Source organism: Vipera berus (genome assembly GCF_964194415.1).
Source record: "Vipera berus genome assembly, chromosome: Z".
In the NCBI taxonomy this organism is placed as follows: Eukaryota; Metazoa; Chordata; class Lepidosauria; order Squamata; family Viperidae; genus Vipera; species Vipera berus.
The window spans coordinates 109,665,360-109,686,687 of NC_138205.1; the positions used below are offsets into that span (position 1 = coordinate 109,665,360).

At 37.5% G+C, this 21,328-nt stretch overlaps 1 protein-coding gene across 1 annotated transcript; it reads left to right on the forward strand.

The window, feature by feature from the left end:
- Positions 1 to 6,404: 6,404 nt before the first annotated feature.
- STEAP2 (STEAP2 metalloreductase) lies at positions 6,405 to 10,400 on the forward strand (the record flags this gene model as incomplete). The annotated part of the gene is made up of 4 exons (XM_081345726.1): positions 6,405 to 6,896; positions 7,709 to 8,236; positions 8,823 to 8,987; positions 10,116 to 10,400. The coding sequence occupies 4 exons, from the start codon at positions 6,405 to 6,407 to the stop codon at positions 10,398 to 10,400; spliced, it is 1,470 nt and encodes a 489-aa protein (XP_081201852.1).
- Positions 10,401 to 21,328: the final 10,928 nt, after the last annotated feature.

The window sequence follows — 21,328 nt, forward strand, 5'->3', positions numbered from 1 at the left end:
TGAGCCCAGAAGAAGCGCAGAACAGCTAGAATGTTGTAGTATCTCCAGGGCTTGTGATTTACATTTAGATGCTTGGCAACTGATTCATATTTATGACAGTCACAGTATCCCACGGTCATGTGAAGTGACCAAAACCTACTGCAACCACCCAGCACTTAAGTAGGGAATAAAAAGCAAACACCCCCCTCCCCACCCCCGCTGCCAGTCCTCAACAGAAATGCTCACAACAGTGAAAACCTCAGACAGGAGGAAGAGCACTGCCAGGCGGGCAGGCAGGTGTCTTGCTCGGCTGTGGCTTGGGGGGCACTTTTTCCAGTGCCATTGTAACTTCAAACAGTCACTAAGCGAACTGTTGTAAGTCAAGGACTACCTGTACTTCATCACTTTTTTCCTTTTTTTTTTTTTTGGTCATCACGTTTTTGACACCTTGCTAGGCAACTGGTGGTATTCGGATGTTGCCATATCCTAAAAGTGGTGAAAAGGTTGAAAAGCCCTGAATTAGAGCTTGCTTCATCATATTTAGATTCAGTATTGGGGGAAAAATAACTTGTTTTTAAGGGGTGCAGCCAAAGACAATTTGCCATTCTGATGCATGAAATGACATAGAACATTCTACAAAACTGAAGATAATGGTACTGTAGCTGATATTCATACAAATTGTTACATGCAGTCAACTTCCAGTGATTGTATGCTCACCACCTCTATCTATCTCTAGTATTACTTTCTAATTTTTCTAAGGATTTTCTAAGATTTATTTTTATTCTATTCATTATTCTTATCACTTGTGTTTCTGCTATTTTCCTTAATTTTATCAACTTTATGGTAATTTTTATAGTCCAGCAGCCACTAGAATCACCTGCTAAAATATGTCAGTTTCTGCTTGCTGATCATTATCTCAAAAGAAATAACCAGCCTTATTTGGTTCAGGACTAAAAAAAAGGGTAAAGGTTTTCCTGTGAGTCATGTCCAACTCTAAGGCCAAGGAAACTAGCATTGTCCAAAGACAATTTCCATGGTCATGTGGTAAGCATATCTGTATGACAAAGGAGCACAGAATGCTGTTACCTTCCTATTAATCTACTTGCATTTGCATGGTTTTGAACTGCTAAGTAGGCAGAAGCTGGGGCAAGTAATGGGAGCTCACCCTGTTTTGAACCCCAGACTGTCAGCTCTCTCTCTCTCTCCAGCTAACAAACTGAGTGTCTTTAACTGCTGAGCCATCACACCCCTCTAGGAGACTAACTAGTCTCCTAGAAATCCATTGTATTCATAGTAGCCACATTACAAATTTGTAATTCAAAACTTTTGAATCTTCTCAGTGTCCAGTTTTCCAGTTATCACAGATCTATACAACTGAGAAGTTCAAAAGGAAAAATATTTAAATAAGATAAGCTTTCTATCAGAAGCCCATCTTTCTGGTGTGTAGAAGGCAACATTCTCCTTTATTGTCCCAGAGATATGGAATGCAGATCCACAAGGATTGCCTTAGGCCCCTTTTTCTCCCACTTTGTTGGAATCTGTGAAGGTCTTTCCATTTTGTTATTCATTGTTAGATAATTTAAAATATTCTTGTCTAACTTTGTAATCCTTCTGTAGCAAAATATCCATTATTTATCTGTTCTTAAACCCAAGAAAGCACACTGCTAGCTGCAACTTGTTATCATCAACTTTATTAGATACAGTAGAATTCCCTTTGTTTTCTTAATGTTAAATATTAGCCCAGATTTTTCAGACTTTCCATTCTTATTTTCATGAGTTCTAAGATTTTACAGTCAGATAATTATGTTGCAATCTTCATTTCTCAGATTACTAATATTTTTGACTATCAACATTTATAGCAGATGTCTTCACTAATATAGTTCAATATACGAGTCCATATTTTTAAAGGCCCCAGGTTATGGCTGTAATGAATCATAAGTATTCTGCAAACATCTATAAATAATTAAAATATGCTGCTAAATTGATGAGGGTTAAAGAAATGATCAGTCAAATTTTTTTAAATAAGAATGTTATTTAGAGTTTTACCCTATCCCAGAGTATCTTGTTTACAGTTCTACTACTGTAAAGCTCATGCATTTAGAGATGAAGCAATACTTTTCTGTCATATTGCTGCATTGCTTACCCAAAAGTTCGAATCCAACAACAGGTTTTGGCAACACTTTCACTGATATTTGTTGAATTAAAAGTGACAAACTGACTAAGTAAATAGTATTGCATTAACTATTGTATCACTATCGGGAAATTTCATATGAAAGAGTTCAGAATGTAAGTATTTTAAAGAAAAGGTCTCAGCTGTTCTGATTACAGAATTACCATATAAAAGTTAACAAGTAATTTTTAGAAGCTTCAAAATTAATAGTTATTTAATATAAATGTATAAATCTTCTTGTAGACATTAGTTAGTTGTTCAAGAGCAAATAAAAGTAAACATTCTAAACATTGGCAAATTGCAAAATGATTCAGAGTGTGCCTTTGAAAATATCACTCTTGAAGGATGTTGTGATTCATTATTTCTCATCATTAGTTTGACAAAATATTATTTCATCAGTTTGCTTTGGCAGAATGTTTGTTGACCAAAAATTAATTGGGTTTTCAAGTAACATTTAAGACTAATAATTTCCATATGCCTAATACTTCCATTTTTTAAAAAAAAGAAATATTTGAGTAATCAAATACTTGAACTACAAATTTTGAGAAGTAATAAACTGCTTTTGTTTGTTGTAGAAATATTAACATAAGTATTATAGCAATTGCATTTAACAAATATTTAATCATAAGATACATTCTCACCTCTGTAAGAACAAAGAAGACATTATTTTTTGCCATATAAGTTATGTTACACTTAAATACTAAAAGTTGTATATTTTATTTATAACTAGTAGTTACCTCTAGTTATATACTGTATACAGATGATTGGTTAACAGAAATTAGTAAACAGGAATAAGTTCATGTACAAACTGCAGGTAGTCTTTAACTTACAACCATAATTAACCCTGTAATTATGGCTGTAAGTTGTGATGGTCATTAAATGGGTCATGTGGCCGTGCCTGATTTTATAAACTTTTTTGCAGGGGTTGTTAAGCAAACACAGCAGTTATTAAGCGAATCCATTGTTTGCTGTGTGTGCTTTTTGCCAATTTCTGGCAATGTCATAAATTGTGGTCACATGACTATAGACATCGAAAATGGCCATAAATGCAAGTTGGTTGCCAAGAACCTAAAATGTGATCATGTGACCACAGGGACTGTCAGAACTTTAAATCTAGGTCATAAATACCTTTCAGAGAGTCAAATGTAACTTTGAACAGTCACTCAGCAATCAGTCATAAATCAAGGAATACCTCTATACCCAGGGCTTTTTTTCTCATAGAACACTCAGAACAGAGTTCTGGCACCTTTTTTGGATGGAACCTTATAGGGTAGGCAAGGCGGGTTATATGACGTGTGAGTTCTGGCACCTTTTTCTTTTACAAAAAAAGCACTGTGTATACCATTTTCCAATATATTTGTATTTATTTGTATTTTACACAATGCAGGTGCATAAGTGGAGAATTTCTGTAGCTTGGGTGTAGGATGAGGGTGAAGGTTCATTCTCTGAGCTCAGAGAATGAATTTCACCCTCACAGGTGCATAATTCCAATCAGAGGCCACATTTATGATTATATGGGATGTTGCAAGCTTTATTCAAAAAACAGACAGGAATAGGATCTTAAATATCGCATCAGGTTCTCTTATCTTATAAATACAAACTCTGTATATCTAGCAAAATCAAAAACAAAACAGATTAAATTTCTTTGCTCACCAGTAGATGGTGGTACAATACTCAGTAAGAGTTTCAGTACTGATAATTTGATTTTAATCTCAAATGGGACTTGTACATACATTTCTGGGAAGAGAGGACAAATGGAAGTTTTCTGTTTTCTCAGTAAGCTACTAGTATTATAGTATCCTCATAATAACAAAATAGAGTTCATTTAAAAAATATAAAGGGAGTTTAGAAGAGTGTTGATGAACACGAATTGGGAAAAGGTAATGTAAAGAGAAATTACCTTTTCCCAACTCCTGTTGATCCACACTCTTCCAGACTTCCTTTACTTTTTTGTAAAAAGATTGGACTTGGGGTGCATCCAACTCTCTTGTTGAACTGCATGTGGCCCAGTGATTACTCCGTTTGCATTGGTATGCAAAGGTTAAAGCAATAGCAATAAGACTTACATACAGCTTCACAGTGCTTTACAGTCCTCTCTAAGCAGTTTACAGAGTCAGCCTATTGCCCCAACAATCCGGGTCCTCATTTCACCAACCTCGGAAGGATGGAAGGCTGAGTCAATCTTGAGCCTGCAGTACTGCATTCTAACCACTGTGCTACCATAACTCCTATCATGTTTCCCTGAAAATAAGAGCTGGTCTTTTTTTTTTTTTTTTGCCTCCAAATGAGGCACCAGGTCTTATTTGGGGGGGGGGTCTTTTCCACTCACTTCTGGCACTGACAGCTCCACCCAGCCGGCCCACTTTTGTGGCTGAAGGAGCAGCTTCATTCTGCAGCTGAAGATGGGGCTCCGGCCTGTATTTCACAGTCAAAGGCCTTTCTGGACGTTTTCGGCTACAATGGCCTTCTGGAAAGGCCTCTGACTACAAAATGCAGGCACCGGGATGACGCAGAAGAAGTGGGCTGGTGAGCAAAGGCTGGCTGCAAGGTAAGTGGGTATGGGGTGCGAGGGGCAGCTCCACACCCCCACTTCATGATTTTTAGGTGTGTGCCTCACCCCAAAACTAGGGCTTATTTTTGGAGTAGAGCTCATATTAGGGCCAACCCCAAAAATCAAGGTAGGGCTTATTTTCGGGTAGGGCTTACTTTTGGGAAAACACGGTAGCAATCCTTTTTGGACTTTCTGCTCGCACCAGGACTGAAAAGATGTGTAATGGATTTCTTTATAAATAAGAGATGGGATATTAGATGAAGAGATAAATGTTGCAACCTTAAAGGGGTGAAGAGTTACTAAATTTGTTTATACTTTTGATGAATATTGGATTTATTTCTTTATGTATTTCTTTTTACTTTTTTGTTCTCTCTTTTTCTTTTTTTTCTTGTTCTTGCCATAGGCTAAATAAATAAATAAATTTCTTGCACTTGTTATTTTCTTTCCTTTCCTTTCTTTGTTTGGTTTACATTATATTTTATTAATATAATCAAAATTCTTAATAAAAATTTATACACAGAGACAAATGCACTAGACAATCCATGCCCAATTGGATCTTTTTTTTACCAGATTCCTCAATGCCTTCAACACAGAGCTTCTAATATACTGTCTTCGCTGGAAAAATTGGGATATATTCAGAGATGTATCTGCCTTGAAAGTAGCCCATATTGAACAGTATAGCACAAACATCACCACAGCAAATTTTAATGAATTTTTCTGTGGTATAAACAGATTTGCGATTATGTCATGATTATGTTTATATCATTTTTTTAAAAAACAAAATTGGCCAAATTTCAATCCATGGGAGTCATTGGTCCCAGATTTTGAATACATTCTACAAGTTTGACCATATTTGTTCAAAGTATTACTGCATTCATTGTTATAGAAATGACTAGAATATATTATTATGTAAAAGTAAACAGTTGAGGCTGTATGTTGTTATTTTATTCTACTCTTTTTTCCCTTTTACCCTGCACTTTTTTTCTCTTCTATTTTTTTTCACCTATTTTCCCACTATTTTTTTCTTTGTATTTTGATAAACTAATAAAAAAATGGAACTCAAAAAGTTTAGTGCATTACTAGATAGCAGCAGAAGTATCAATACAAAATATGAAATGTAAATTATGTGTGGGAAGTCCTAGTTAGCCATTACAATAGCAGCAGTGATCACATATTGCAATAGTGTTTTTATCAGTTACCATTTTTTATTTTGCAGCTTAAAATAAAATATATAGATAGCAACTAAATTCTTCTCCAAATATAGTATATTTTGTAAAGGTGAGGCCTACTTTGGCAGACAAATATATTCCTGAAGAATTCTCATGAAAACTTAACTTTAATTCTAAAATTGTGCCACAAACGCTCTCTGAGGTTGTTTTTGTTTTCCATAACTAGGATTGACATTTGTTGAATACTTTTCTCTGTCTAGTGTTTTAGTCTACATATATGGAAGGCTAGAATCAAAGCCTATTTTTTCCTGCCTATTTTTACAAGAGTTAGAAAAATTTCCTTTCCAGCTTTCAGGAGAGAAATAATGTCTTTCATATTGCAGATATGCATGTTACATCTCATTCTAAATTTTATGTGTGTATTGGTATAGGAAATTTGTTTCAATATATATCAGTGAAAAGTAATTGTGTAGGGTATTAATTGTATGTTTCTGTTTTCTTTTAGAAAATATCCTTATAATTTATGTGTCCAGATATGGAATCAATTTCTATGATGGGAAGTCCTAAAATCTTAAACGAAACTTTCTTACCAAATGGCAGAAATTACATCAAGGACACCAGTAAGCTTACAATTGGCATAATTGGAAGTGGGGACTTCGCTAAATCTTTGACAACTAGGCTTATCAGGTGTGGGTTTCATGTGGTAATAGGAAGCAGAAACCCTAAATTTGTGGCGGAATGCTTTCCCCATGTTGTTGATGTCACTCATCATGAAGATGCTATAGCAAAAACAAACATAATTTTTATTGCTATACGCAGAGAACACTATGCAGCTTTGTGGGACCTCAAGCATCTACTTATTGGTAAAATCCTTGTAGATGTCAGCAACAACATGAAAATTAATCAGTATCCAGAATCCAATGCAGAGTACCTGTCATCCCTTTTCCCAGATTCCTTTGTTGTTAAAGGGTTCAATGTTATTTCAGCATGGGCACTACAAGTAGGACCAAAAGATGCAAGCAGACAGGTAAGTTATGCATTTCAGCATTTAAAACAATGAAAATGTTACCTAACTATCTAGTACAAACATGACAAACCCCTTGAAACTTCTGCTACAAAATGCTGTAATTTTTCATATGAGACTACCTAAAAATGAAGTGAGATTATTTCTCATCTTCATAGTATAGCAGCTTCAGCATTCATTTTTATCAGGAGGCAGAGGAGAGTTTCAGATTGAGAGCCTCATTTGGTCTTTGGTTGGCTCATCAATCTACAATCAAAAGTGGATAAGTCCAGAGAAAAAGACGATTGGACAACTTGCCTTCAATTTAAATAAAACTGAAGTAAGTATAATTAATGCGGCTAGAGTTGTTTGAAAATAATTTAGAAGAAACGTTTTGGATGAATAAATACAGCACATACAGTATTTGCTATACATTACTGTGCTTTTGTAGCAGTCTGAAAAAAGATGTGTCTGCTTTAAGAGCAAGATGCTTTTTTGAAATTATTTTAATTATTCACCAGTTTACTAGTCACACTGCATGTATTTAATACCTTGCACTTAGTATCAATACTTGGTGGAGCTCAAAGACATGTATCTTAAGATTTGGGGAGTTGTATATGGTCCTGGGCAATATATTTTGCACCCTTGACTTATATAACGTAAAATAAAGATAAAAATAAAATATAGATAAAATAATTACAAATACCTTTGTAAATTGTGAGATGATGCTAGGAAAGTTGAGATAAAGATAATTAGAGGAAATCTCATACTTACTCTACATACATACCCTAGTTTGACTAGACCATGTAGTCATTGATTGTTTTTTTTAATTTTAGGTTTACATATGCAGTAACAGCATTGAAGCTCGAAATCAAGTTATTGAACTTGCTCGTCAGCTCAGTTTTATTCCTGTTGATTTGGGCACTTTATCATCTGCAAGGGAGATTGAAAATTTACCTCTTCAATTGTTCACCCTGTGGAAAGGACCAGTTATAGTGGCTGTTGGCCTAGCCACCTTCTTTTTTATCTATTCCTTTATTAGAGATGTAATACATCCTTACGTGAGAAATCATCAGAGTGATTTTTATAAGATTCCTATTGAGATTGTGAACAAGACATTGCCAGTTGTTGCAATTACTTTATTATCTCTAGTGTATTTATCAGGGCTCCTGGCAGCTGTTTATCAACTTTATTATGGTACTAAATACAAATTGTTTCCATCCTGGTTAGAAAACTGGCTGCAGTGTAGAAAACAGCTTGGATTACTTAGTTTTTTCTTTGCAACAGTTCATGTTGTGTACAGCCTCTGCCTGCCTATGAGGAGGTCAGAACGATACCTATTTTTAAATACAGCTTATCAACAGGTAAGGAAAACATCCTTTTTGGGTCAGGTAATTCAGAACACCCTGATATTGCTGCAAGTGTGATTTTTAATTTGAGCTGTGTTGATCATTGCTTAGACATTTCTTCCTGCATGAAAGAAACATTCAATTATGGTTTTTAAATGTGTTAACATTTTATACTATGTATAGTCACCTAATTATGTAGTGATGAAGAAATAAGTAATATTTTATATATTATTATATATAAAATATTACTTATTTCTTTAAATAAATTGATTTAGCTTCAGTAATGTTCACCCTTTTGTTTCTGAAAACTGCTCACCACTCTCCAAATGATCAATTTAGAGCTATAAACAAACTATTCAAAATAAGAGGAATTACAATTGATTTCTTAATTTGCATAATTTATTCTTCTAAACATAGAAGGGTCAGATCTACCAAAGTTTTTAAAGTCTTCTTTCTTAATTAATGAACTCTCTCCTCTTTGCTCCCATTCATGATAGTTCACCAGGCACACTTTAAAACCCATCAGATATTCTAGTTAATTTTCAAGAATTTTCTGTACATGTGTTAAAAATGTTTAAGATTCCTCAATCTCTTTCTCCAGGTCCATGAAAATATTGAAAATTCCTGGAATGAGGAAGAAGTATGGCGAATTGAAATGTATGTCTCTTTTGGAATAATGAGCCTTGGGCTGCTATCTCTGTTGGCTGTGACTTCCATTCCATCAGTAAACAGATCATTAAATTGGAGGGAATTCAGTTTTATTCAGGTATGTACTATACTGAAATACTAAATCTAATCTAGCACAAATCCTTAGTAGGCATTCAGTATTGAAAGGTTCATGTTTTTGCAATCTAATATTTTTTTTCAAAACAGTACCAACTGTAGGACTTATACAAATGCTATAAAAAGCACAACTCATTAATTATCCCAAAGACCTTCATGATGTATGGGAGAAGAAAAACTTAAATCTTTTGTGTATTTGAGGGTAGGAGGGTATCAGAATGCCGTCGGAGGAAGGCGGCAGCCTGCAAACGGGCCGCGGCAGCTTTCCAAACGAGCGACGCCACTGCCTGTTCGGGCGGAGGTGCACGCGCACCTCTCCAAAGGTTTAGAGAGGTGCACGTGCACCTCCGCCCTTTCAGAGAGGTGTGCGCACCTCTCGGAACGGGCGGTGGCGCCACTCATTTGGAAAGGTGCCGCGGCCCGTTTGCAGGCTGCCGCCTTCAGAGGAAGGCGGCAGCCTGCAAACAGGCTGCGGCAGCTTTCCAAACGAGCGGCGCCACTGCCCGTTCGGGCGGAGGTGCGCGCGCACCTCTCCAAAGGGGAGACCCGTCACCGCGCAGGTGCCACTTTTTGCGGCTCCCACTTTTTTGTTTGTGTGATGGAACCGGTTCCAAGTGGCTCTTTTCCTTTTTCCGGTTGCCGACCCCTGGTCTAAGTTGTATTGCTATTGCTATTCCAAATACATTTTAGGAATACATAAGAATTATACATGGAAGATATCTGCTAATTTATGTATTATTTATTGATTTGTTTCCTTGCTTGTTTTGGGGAGTCTTTATGTAAAACTATGCTACTATGGCATAAAACTATGCAATTTATTCAAATAAACAAACTCTGTTTCTTGTTTTACTTTCTAACAGTAGAGCATATCTCATATTTTGTACTAGTCTGATAAAAATTGAAAGGTCTTTCCAATGAGAGGTTCAATATTTAAGAAGCTTCCATTCATTTTTCACTTTCTGTTTGTTAAATTGTAAAAGTTAATTGTATATATGTTTAAACTATATAAAGTTTTAAGTTTTTATAAATAACTTTTAATGGTTAGCTATAAGTGCAAATCATCATGTCAGCATTTTAATTTATATTTGTTTTTCATTTTCAAATCTCAAAGTCTACACTCGGATACGTCGCACTTCTCATAAGTACTTTCCATGTATTAATGTATGGATGGAAAAGAGCCTTTGAAGAAGAATGCTACAGATTTTACACACCACCAAATTTTGTTGTTGCGCTTGTTTTGCCTTGCGTGGTAATTCTGGGTAAGGTAATTTTGCTTCTACCATGTATAAACAGGAAACTGAGAAAGATCAAAAGAGGATGGGAAAAAAGACAATTTATAGAAGATGGAAATGGATCTGATTCATATCCCTCACCAGAAAGAATTACAGTCATGTGATCATACAATGAAAACATTACCACAATATTTGTCCCTTTAAATGTCTGTACTTAATACTGTATAGGTTTTATTTTAGACTGAAATATCTCAGGCATTGTGATATTATCAGAATATAAGCAATACAGATGAAGGCAGACACTGCATTTCCAGCATATAACTACTATATTTTGAAGGATTTGATTTGTGGGATATTTAAGCCACTCCTGCCATTCCAAGACTACAGTTTTAAACAAAATTAGCAGATAACAGGTTCCACTTAATTCAGTAGAGTTTATTCAGGATAAATCTCTTTTGAATGGATTTGCTTGCAACTAATTAGATATAGCTTCACTTAACATACAAGACTCAATAAAGGGCCACAATCACATATATACAGTCCTCTTAAAAGTTGTCAGCAAATTATAATTACTCTTCAATAATACTATTAATGACCATTTTAAATTAATCAAATGTAAACCTTTTTATTTATTGGGTGTGACTCACAACATTTAAAATAAACAGTAAAAAAATAAAACAGCATGTAGGTATTCTAAAACCATGATTATAAATTCAATAAAACATAAATCACAGCTAGTAAATATAAATCATTTATCCATTTAATACAGCCATTGCTAGTTCTCACCACTACAGCAGACCCCTAAAGACAATGGCACAACTAACTCTTCAGGTCCTTCCTGAAAGCCAAAAGAGTAGTTACCAGTCTAGGTTCCTTATTCTGGTCCTGCCTATTCATTGGGAATGGTCTGTCATACAAGGCCAAATCTATTTCTTGGTTTAAACTAATGTTAGAGCTATTTTAGATTTCAGCAGTTCAAGAGATACATTTACTATACCAGCTTTTACCTATTTTCTATTTTACTTTCTGGCTTGCATTCTTAATGCTCTGATTAGGCTAAAGATGAGACATATTTCATATCAGTATCTGATATCATTGGCAATTGATATTACTGTTAGCCTTTAGATCTTCTGAAGTGTTTTTTCCCTCGATGCAGCATTCTCTGGAGTCAAAGGTGTAGCTGAATCTAGCCATTATTTAAATTTCATATTGTACCCAAACCAAACATATTAGGAACTTTTAAAAGTTAAGCAGTGCAACTGGGTCGGAGCACTTTCACTGGATCCAGATAAGGTCATTCAAGGCCATGTTCTCCACTTAAAAGAAAGGAAAAATGAAAGTGCAGTTACCTGCTAAAATGAGAAATATAAAAGTGTACAATATGGTGGTTCTTCTATTTTGAATCTGGGAATTTCCTTGCTTCAAAACTGAGAAGTGTATTTAAAAGTTTTTATTTGAAAATCTTAAGAAATCCATTATAAAGTTGTTATAATTAAAAGCTGTTAATTTCTTTTAAATGTAAAAAAACAAACGAACATAACTGTTGGTCAGTAAAGGAAATGCCTAGTTGAACAATAGCTTTATTAAGATTCAACCAAAAAGTGACAAATGTTGAGTTCTCCAGGACTGTTCAACAAGCAACATATCCCCCATAGAGGGGATTAAAGCAGATAGTTAAAAAAAAGCAGTCAGGTGCTTTTGTGTTAGGTGTCTCCCCTGCCCCCCATAAATGGGATAGATTGAGAGTCAATAATCTCCGTGTTAAGAGTCTTGGGAGTGAATGAGATAATGAAGCATCTGGGGGGAAAAATGCAAGCCTAGACAATTCCAAATACCTAACCCTAAACCTGACCTACACTGTGTTTTATGCAAGGAATAGCAGCCATTAATTTGTTTCTGAATGCTAAGTGTAACCTAACATGCTTCATCCACAACTTCCATCTTAGATCAATTTAATTACAGACATCTGGTCTTGTTTTTGGATTTTTTCACTTACCCCTTATTGTCTTATTGTAGGATTTTATTCAAATTCTAAGAAAACTTGGTAAGCTTAAACAATATTACATAATATTGTGAGTGGTACCTAGCTATGGTTTTTGATATCTAAATTAGCCAGAGGATTGCCATTAGCAGACAGAATGAAGCAGAACTATGTGTGAAGCATCTAAACTAAATATAATGATGGCTGTTTAAACAATAACTGTTTCAATTACAAATATAGCAGGAAATATATGTAGACGTAGACTCAATCATCCAGGTCAAAAGCATGTAAAAAGGTTTAATCACGGAATTATTAAATTTAATAAGCTTTATTATTATTACATTTATACAGTTTAATAAACTTTGGTCCAGTTGCCATGATTTTTTGTTCTTAGCAGGAAAAAATTAGATTTTTGAGGGCAGCTAGCAATATATCCTATTCTATGATAAATATGATAATTTATCAGATTACCAAATATAATCCATATTTTTCATACATACCCACAGTCACAAAATTTCACTCAGAACAACTGAAATATAACAAGTTTTAATTTATGGAAGCATTTTCACAACTCTTATAGATAGTAAGGATACTATGAATGTGGAACATATGTGGAACAAGCTCTAAAATATTAATCAAATACAATAGATCTAAAGCTTCCATTTACATCAATATATCATTAGGTATTCCAAAGTAGAGATGCAAAAGTCTAATATTTATTTTCCTGATGTATAGATGCAGATCACTAGAATTCAGCAGCCATCTTATTTACATCTTGATTCTGATATAGTGATACATAAAATTGATGGAAAAGTACCAATGTAAATTATCTTGCCTTAACTTTCAATAGTCATAGGCAATACCTCCTGGCACTCAGTTATCTCCATACTGAGAGCTTTTGAGTAAAATGAAGTATTCAAGTATAACATTTATCTTAACATAATTAAAAAGACTAAATTCTTTGGAATACACCAACGTCCTGTTGGCTACCTGTAATGTTTCCTGTGATATTAATAGTATATTTTAAGTTTATTGTGCTTTATTAAATGTGCTATTTATTGTGTTTTCATAAAGACACAATCACTTTCTAGAATTAATCTGCTAAAACAAAATGTACATAAATGGATTAATATTAATTCCATTTTTGAAGCTTCAGTTGTAGGTTTTTAAAACATTCAGTATCAAAATCTGGATCATTATTCTGTTTTTTGCTAACATGTTCCTTGCTTCACCAGTTAAGTATGTTCTACTATTGCCATTTAAAGTCAGTGAAGATCCTGAAATGCACAGCCAAAATAAATGTTATTTGTTAAGTTCTTTAAAAATCTGAAGCAACCTTCTGTAATTTTATGGTACATCATCTGTGCAAATATTTTTCTAAGGAGAGTAACCAAGCAATCAAAATTCCAATGAGCTGCAAAAAGTGGGCCCTGCACTAATGGGAAAATGCTAGAAAGAAAAAATTATGTAATACAGTCTATTGCAAAATTTTATCAGTATTGCAACTACGGAAACAAAAATTAACCTTACTACTGTGTTTCCTTGAAAATAAGATCCGGTCTTACTTTCTTTGGGGCTCTGAAGCACTAGGCTTTAGTTTCAGGGAGGGCTTACTTTTTCTGGTACTGGTACCACTAGGCCGCAAGTGCGCAGGGGTGGGGCGGGCCCTGTGCATGGGGTGGAGAAGCAATGCGGTGATGAGAGTATGGTGGCGGACCAGGTACAGTACCGCTGTGGCCGTGGTAGGTGGCGGAAAGAGCACTGAGGTGAGTCAGCTGAGATCTGGAATGCTGCCCCACCACTGGCTTGCCAGGGCCCTTCGCCAGCGGCTGCCAGTGGAACCATGCTGCCCGTGCCTCCGTCTTTGGGCTGCTGAGCGCCAGCCTGCATGCCTACTTGGTGCAGGCACCAGGCTAAGGGCTGAACCTGGTGCTCTTCGAGCCCTGGCAAGCACTGCAGCTCTCATGCCAGCTGGGCGCTTTTGGCCTCTACTGGCTGCTTCCGCTGGATCGCCTTTTGCCCAGCCGGCTGCTGCTGCTGCCACCGCCATAAGTTGAGTTGCAGGTGGTGGGTGGGTGGGATGGAGTTGCTTCCCTCCGCCTGCTAGACATCTGCCAAAGCCACGCAGGATAAGATTTCCGTGTCCCCCCACCCAGATGCCCTAGCCTCCCCCAAGCATTTTTTTACTAACCTTTTCTGCTGCGTTGCGTTTCTCCGTTCACTTCTCAGCCTTCGCTGCATGTTTGTGGGACAAAAAAAAAGTTCAATTAGACTTTCTAATCGCAAGAAGTTAGAAAGTCTGATTGAACTTTTTTTTTGTCCCACAAACACAGCGAAGGCTGAGAAGCAAACAGAGAAACGCAGTGCAGCTGAAAGGCAGATCAGTAAAACAAATGCTTGGGAGTGGCTATTGCATCTGGATGGGGGGCGGCAATCTTACCCTGTGTGGCTTTGGCACGTGTCTGGCAGGTGGAGGGAAGCAACTCCAACACCACCTGCCTCGACTCCTCCCCTTATGCTCAGGCCAAAGGCGATGTGGCAGAACCACCTGGTAGAGACCAAAAGCACCCAGCCGGCATGAGAGCTGCATTGCCAGGTCCGAAGAATGCCAGGTTCAGCCCTTAGCCCGGTGCCTGCAGCACCAAGTGGGCATGCAGGCTGGCGCTCAGCAGTCCAAAGAGGGAGGCATGGTCGGCAGAGTTCCACTGGTGGCCACTGGCAAAGGGCCCTGGCAGGGCGGCACTTTGGATCTGGGCTGACTAGCCCCATGCCAGGCAGGAGCAGCCCAGCAGGGTGGCCCAGAGTAGCACGGCCAGGAGGGCAAAGACCCCCCCCCACAAAGCAGTACTGACAGCCACTTGGCAGCCACATGGCATCCAAAACAGCTGAGAAATGTCCCAGCAGCAGTAGGGCCACTTGACAGGTCAGGCGGAGGCTGGGGCTTGCCAAGGGTTTGGTTTGTTGCAGCCGCAGGTAAGCAGATGGTGGGATGGAGAGGTCGAGGCCAGCAGTAGCCAGTTCCACCAGCGGCTGCCGGTGAAGGCCCCTGACAGGCCAGGGGCAGGGAGGGCGCTCCGGTGATCACACATAAGATCTGGGCTGATTCACCCCACCCTGTGCTAGGACTTACTTTTGGGGTAGGGCTTTTATTAGGCCCACCCCCCAAAAAAATCAGCTGGGGCTTGCTTTTGGAATAGGGTTTACTTTCGGGGAAACACGGTATGTCTATTCATTATCATCACGATTAAATAGTGTACATGTAGTTTCTTCTCATCCTTTCTAAAATAATGGCAAAATGCCAGGTATATGTGAAAAATGTATTCACTGCTTACCATCACTGTATATTATTTTAAATCAACAGACAGCGGAATGCATATTTTGAATTATTTTTATATTTTAGATTAGATTTGCAGTATTTAAATGCTTTTTGTAGCAATTATTGCATAGTAGATAATAAAATGTTTAAGTAACTTTTCTATCATTAAGAAGTATTTGTTTACTAATATTTATAAGGCCAGCAAGAATAAAAAGCAACACTGATATTGCTATTATACCTATAGAATGGAAGTTTATATAAATGAGAGATAGAATTATTTGATTTGCTTTCTTCTGTTTTTATTAAAGCTGGACTGAATTTGTTAAAGCAGCAACATCTTTTTTCAGGTTTAAGCAATTGCTGTGCTCACATGATGCTCAAACACTTTTGAATTATTGTTGATGGGTATATAGCCATGCCTACTAGACTGGTACAGTTATTATATGAATTATATTAAATAGGAAACAGTAATGAACATAATTTTATATGAAACATAAAGGGCTAATCTCTTATAAACTAATTTGATTTTTTTAGAATATACTAAGTCAAAACTCTAAAAAATGGAAATGAAAGAATTATCCCAATCAATTAAACAATCAATTTAAAGAGAAACTTTTAAATTCTTGTATTTACCCACCATTTCTTGCATGATCTTTTTCTTCCTTTAGCTATGACTGACCTAGTATATACTCTATCAGTGCTTTTTTTGTAAAAGAAAAAGGTGCCGGAACTCACACGTCATACAACCTGCCTTGCCTACCCTACAAGATTCCATCCAAAAAAGGTGCCTGAACTCCATTCTGAGCGTTCTATGAGAAAAAAAGCCCTGTACTCTATGCTAAATTTCAGGTGGTTGTTTCAGCTCATCTTAAATTTCATCATATTTAGAATATTAAATGTTAAAATATTTTACTTTCATAGTTGTGCCATAGCAGGCTTGACTTTAGACAACCTATTAATATAAGTGGGTCATAACTAAGTCTGGGATAAACTCAAACATCCTTATTGGTTCACAGTTTTCCTGCAATTTTCTTAAATATATTTAACAAATAAATTAGAAATATGGTGAAAAAGTAGCAGAAAGGGTAATCTACAGAAACATAAGTAAACTATCACCAAAGATTCTAAACATTTATCATCCTAATTATATGACCTTATATTAAAACTATCCACATAAATTCAAATTGTTTTCTAATGTGAGCCACCAAACACTTTTTATCTCTGGAGGGCTAGGGACAGGGGTTGCTCCTCTGTCCTGGTCCTATTAGATCTCTCAGCGGCTTTCGATACCATCGACCATGGTATCCTGCTGCGGCGTCTCAGGGGGTTGGGAGTGGGAGGCACCGTCCTACGGTGGTTCTCCTCCTACCTCCAGGGCCGCTCGCAGTCGGTGTTGACAGGAGGGCAGAGATCCGCCCCGAGGTCTCTCATTTGTGGAGTCCCTCAGGGGTCGGTTCTCTCGCCCCTCCTGTTCAACATCTACATGAAGCCGCTGGGCGAGATCATTCGTGGTTTTGGGGTGGGGTATCACCAGTACGCTGATGATACCCAACTTTTTCTTTCCACCCCGAACCAACCCAGTGATGCCCTCTCCGTGATGTCCCGGTGCCTGGAGGCGGTGCAGGTCTGGATGGGGAGAAACAGGCTTCGTCTCAATCCCGCCAAGACTGAGTGGCTGTGCATATCGGCGTCTCGGGTTAACCAAGTTATTCCACCTCTAATGATGGGGGGTGAGGTGTTACCCCCCGTTGATAGGGCTCGCAACTTGGGCGTCCTCCTGGATTCACGGCTCAATTTTGAAGATCACATAGGAGCCGTGACCAGGGGGGCTTTTGCACAGGTTCGCCTGGTGCGCCAGTTGCGTCCCTATCTGGACCGAGACGCCCTACGCACAGTCACTCATGCGCTTGTGACCTCCCGTTTGGACTACTGTAACGCTCTCTACATGGGGCTGCCCTTGAAGACCACTCGGAGGCTTCAACTGGTGCAGAATGCGGCCGCGCGAGTTGTAATGGGGGTTTCCCGATACTCCCATGTAACACCTCTACTCCGCGAGCTGCATTGGCTTCCGGTTGCCCTCCGGGTGAAATTCAAGGTGCTGGTTATCACCTATAAAGCCCTACATGGCCTGGGTCCGGGTTATTTGAGGGAACACCTGCTGCCGGCATCAAACGCCCTTCGCCCAGTGCGCTCCCACAGGGAGGGTCTGCTCAGGGTTCCGCCGGTGAGAGATTGCCGGCGGGTGACACCCAGAGATAGGGCCTTCTCAGTGGGAGCGCCTGCCCTCTGGAACCAGCTGCCAGTAGAGCTGAGGACTGCTCCCGACCTCCGATCATTCCGCCGGGGCCTGAAGACCTGGCTCTTTGAGCTCTCGGGCCCAGGCTGAGGAGAAAATTTTAACTGGGGTTTTAATGTACAGGGTGAATTTAATGCTTTTTAAATTGGTTTTAACTTTTGTATGTCTTGATTTTTAATTCCCTGTAAACCGCCCTGAGTCCTCAGGGAAAGGGCGGTATACAAATGCAAATATTAAATTAAATTAAATTAAATTTTGTTGTTTCTGTTCTGTGAGTGGAATAGCTAAACCTGAGTAAATCCTCAACCTAATACAAAGTACATGTAACAATTATCAGGGCTGCCTCATGTTTGACCTCTGTGTAATGTAAGATATCTGTAGTCATTATCAGACATAACAAGAATTTTTCAGGGTTCATCTGACCGAAATGAAAATAAACATTTCTACTGTCCAAAGTCCATTAGGCATGGAGAGCTATAACAAATTTAAATAAATCAATACAATTCACAATGAAGGAAATTTGATCCATATAATTTCCAATAATATTTATAATAAACTGTTGATCTCTTGTTCCACAATAAGTACTGTATATTCCACATGAATTAAGTAATGCTATCTTCTAAATATATTTGGAATCAGATTGATTAGATTCTCTGAGCTGTTTTCTAACCATCAGACTCCCACAAGTGAATTTATCACTATATGCCCGAAAAATATAAATACTTATGCTACAAACCTTACTGCAAGTCCAGAATCTTTGATTAATAACATTAGATTGCACTTAGTTGCAAATGCTCTGAAAATATTTTAACACTATATCAGAAATTTTTAAGGAAAGTGTTCTTACAGAATTAAAAGCAGTTATTTTTCATATTAAAGAGAGATTATTGTATTTTAAATATAATTCCAAATAAGAAACTTGTATTTTTAGATAAAATAGCCACACTGAAATATAAACATGCTACACAGAATGTTACTGCATATTGACTGCAGTTTTCAACCCACAAATGTACATTTTCATATGTATATGCCTTAAAAGCATGCAAAGTAACAGAAGGATTGCAACCCAATTTATGCAGTTCAAAGTGAGTCAAATATAGTTCAAAGTGAGTCTGTAGTATGACTCTAAATTAATCAGTGTTCCTAGAATTAATACTTTTGCTAGATACTCAAATTTAATTGCCAGAATGTACATAAGTGTATGTTAATTATTATAAACTGGTCCTGCTCCAAGTTTATTTACCAGTGTTTGACTGAAGATGAGTTTTTGCTTAACAGAATAATAGAGTTGGAAGGTACTTTGAAGATATTCTAGTCCAACCCCCTGCTCAAGCAGGAAGCCCTGTACTGTTTCAGAAAATGGTTGTACAGTCTCTTTTTAATCTCTTCATTTCTTCTTACATGTTCCTTACTTTCTCTGTGCTCATTTTTCTTATATTATGTTCTATTATAACAATTCCCAGGGCTTGTTAAGCAAATTCTGATTATATCTGACCTACCATTACCTTATAATATTGTCAAGCCATATACTGACATTATGATTTATAGCAAAATGATAGATTTATTATAACTTGTAAATTAGACTGTAGAGTTTATTTTTTTCCATTTGGATTTACCAGAAATTTTCCACTGTGCTGTGTGAAAGTATGTAAGCAATTTAATATTAATACATTGCAGTATATTATCTAAGATCATTGTTAAGACAGGCCATTATACACACACACACATTGTCAATGAAACTAGTATTATTGCCATATATTTTGAATTGAGTAAAAGCCATATAATAAATATAAATTGTTTATATACTTTTAGAAATCTTCAAGTATTTTCAATTTCTAAAAATATTTCTCATTACAATGCATTATAATATTCTAATGGAGCTTAATATATGTGTGATATCCAAAATAAAATTTCTATGCATAATCTAATCTGTATAACTAACTCTAAACTTTAATTTGTCATAGTTGTAATTGATTTGTTTCATTCTGTGTTTAAACTGTGTCTTGGTTAGTGTTGTTCAGCTTTTAATTTTACTGTTTACTGCATCTAGAGCAGGGGTGCCCAACCTGTGGGCTGCAGCTTACTGCCGGGCAGCGCCTGCTTTGCCACCGGGCTACATGAAGGGTTGGCCAGTGCACATATACACATGCATGTACTCACCCCCCCCATGCTAGCACCACCCCGAGCATCCTGCAAGCACTAGCATCACCTTGCCCCAAGCATCTCACCGGCACTAGTGCTGCCCCAAGCATCCTGCCAGTGCTAGAACCGCCCCCACCCCAAGCACTCCACCAGCACTAGCACCTCCCTGAGCACCCCACCGGCGCTAGCGCTGCTCTGCCCCCAAGCGTCCCACCAACACTAGTGGTGCTCATAGTGTCCTGACAGTGCTAGCGTGCCCCATTTGCAGCACTCCTGCCTGCACAGCCCCATTTGCATGTGCACATATGCTCACACACAACCCATTGTGTGCACATGCACAAGGTTCATTTTTACACATGCATGCATGCATGCGGCCATTTACACACGCACACGTGGTGCTTGCTTTCCTTTCTGGGCTGCCAAATCAAAAAGGTTGAAGACCTCTGATCTAGACAGTACATTAGAGTTGAATTTATGTCAGATAAATTGTTTTGTGATTCCACTGCATTTTAATATTTAGTGTCTAATTGACTGTACTTGTATAAATTCTGAAATGTGTGCACATTCTTGAACAAATGTGTGATGTTACAATCATAATAAACTTCCTTGTAAAACAGATTTTATATGTTCAATTGAATTTTTAATTATTTACTATGGATTATATGATGTTCAATCAAATAATGTTGGAAATAGTTTACTGCAACAAAAATGCAATATGAAAATACAATATCATATCAATGAAACACAGCAACATCATCCTATGAAATATAGCTACATCATCCAATTGATAGCAGAAAGGTTCCTATCATTATTTGGGTGAAGGTATAAATGGGGAACTCATCAAATTTGCAGATGACACCAAGCTGGCAGGAATAGCCAACACTCCAGAAAATAGGCATAAGATACAGAAGGATATCAACAGACTTGAACATTGGTTACTATCTTAACAAAATGAAATTCAATGATGAAAAAAGTAATATTCTACATTTAGGGAAGCAAAATCAAATGCACAGGTACAATATAGGTGGTACCTCCCTCAATAGTAGTAAAGTGAGAGGGATCTTAAGAGTCTTTGTGGACAATCACTTAAATATGAGCCAATAGTGTGCTGCAGGTGCTAAAAAAGCCAACACAATTCTAGGCTGCAATAATGAGGGATAGAATCAAGATCACGTGAAGCGTTAATATCACTTTATAATGCCTTGGTAAAGGCCACACTTGGAATAATGCTTCCAGTTTTGGGCACCATAATGTAAAAAAGATATTGAGACTCTAAAAAGAGTGCAGAGAAGAGCAACAAAGATGATTAGGGGACTGGAGGCTAAAACAAGGAACGGTTGCTGGAATTGGGTATGTC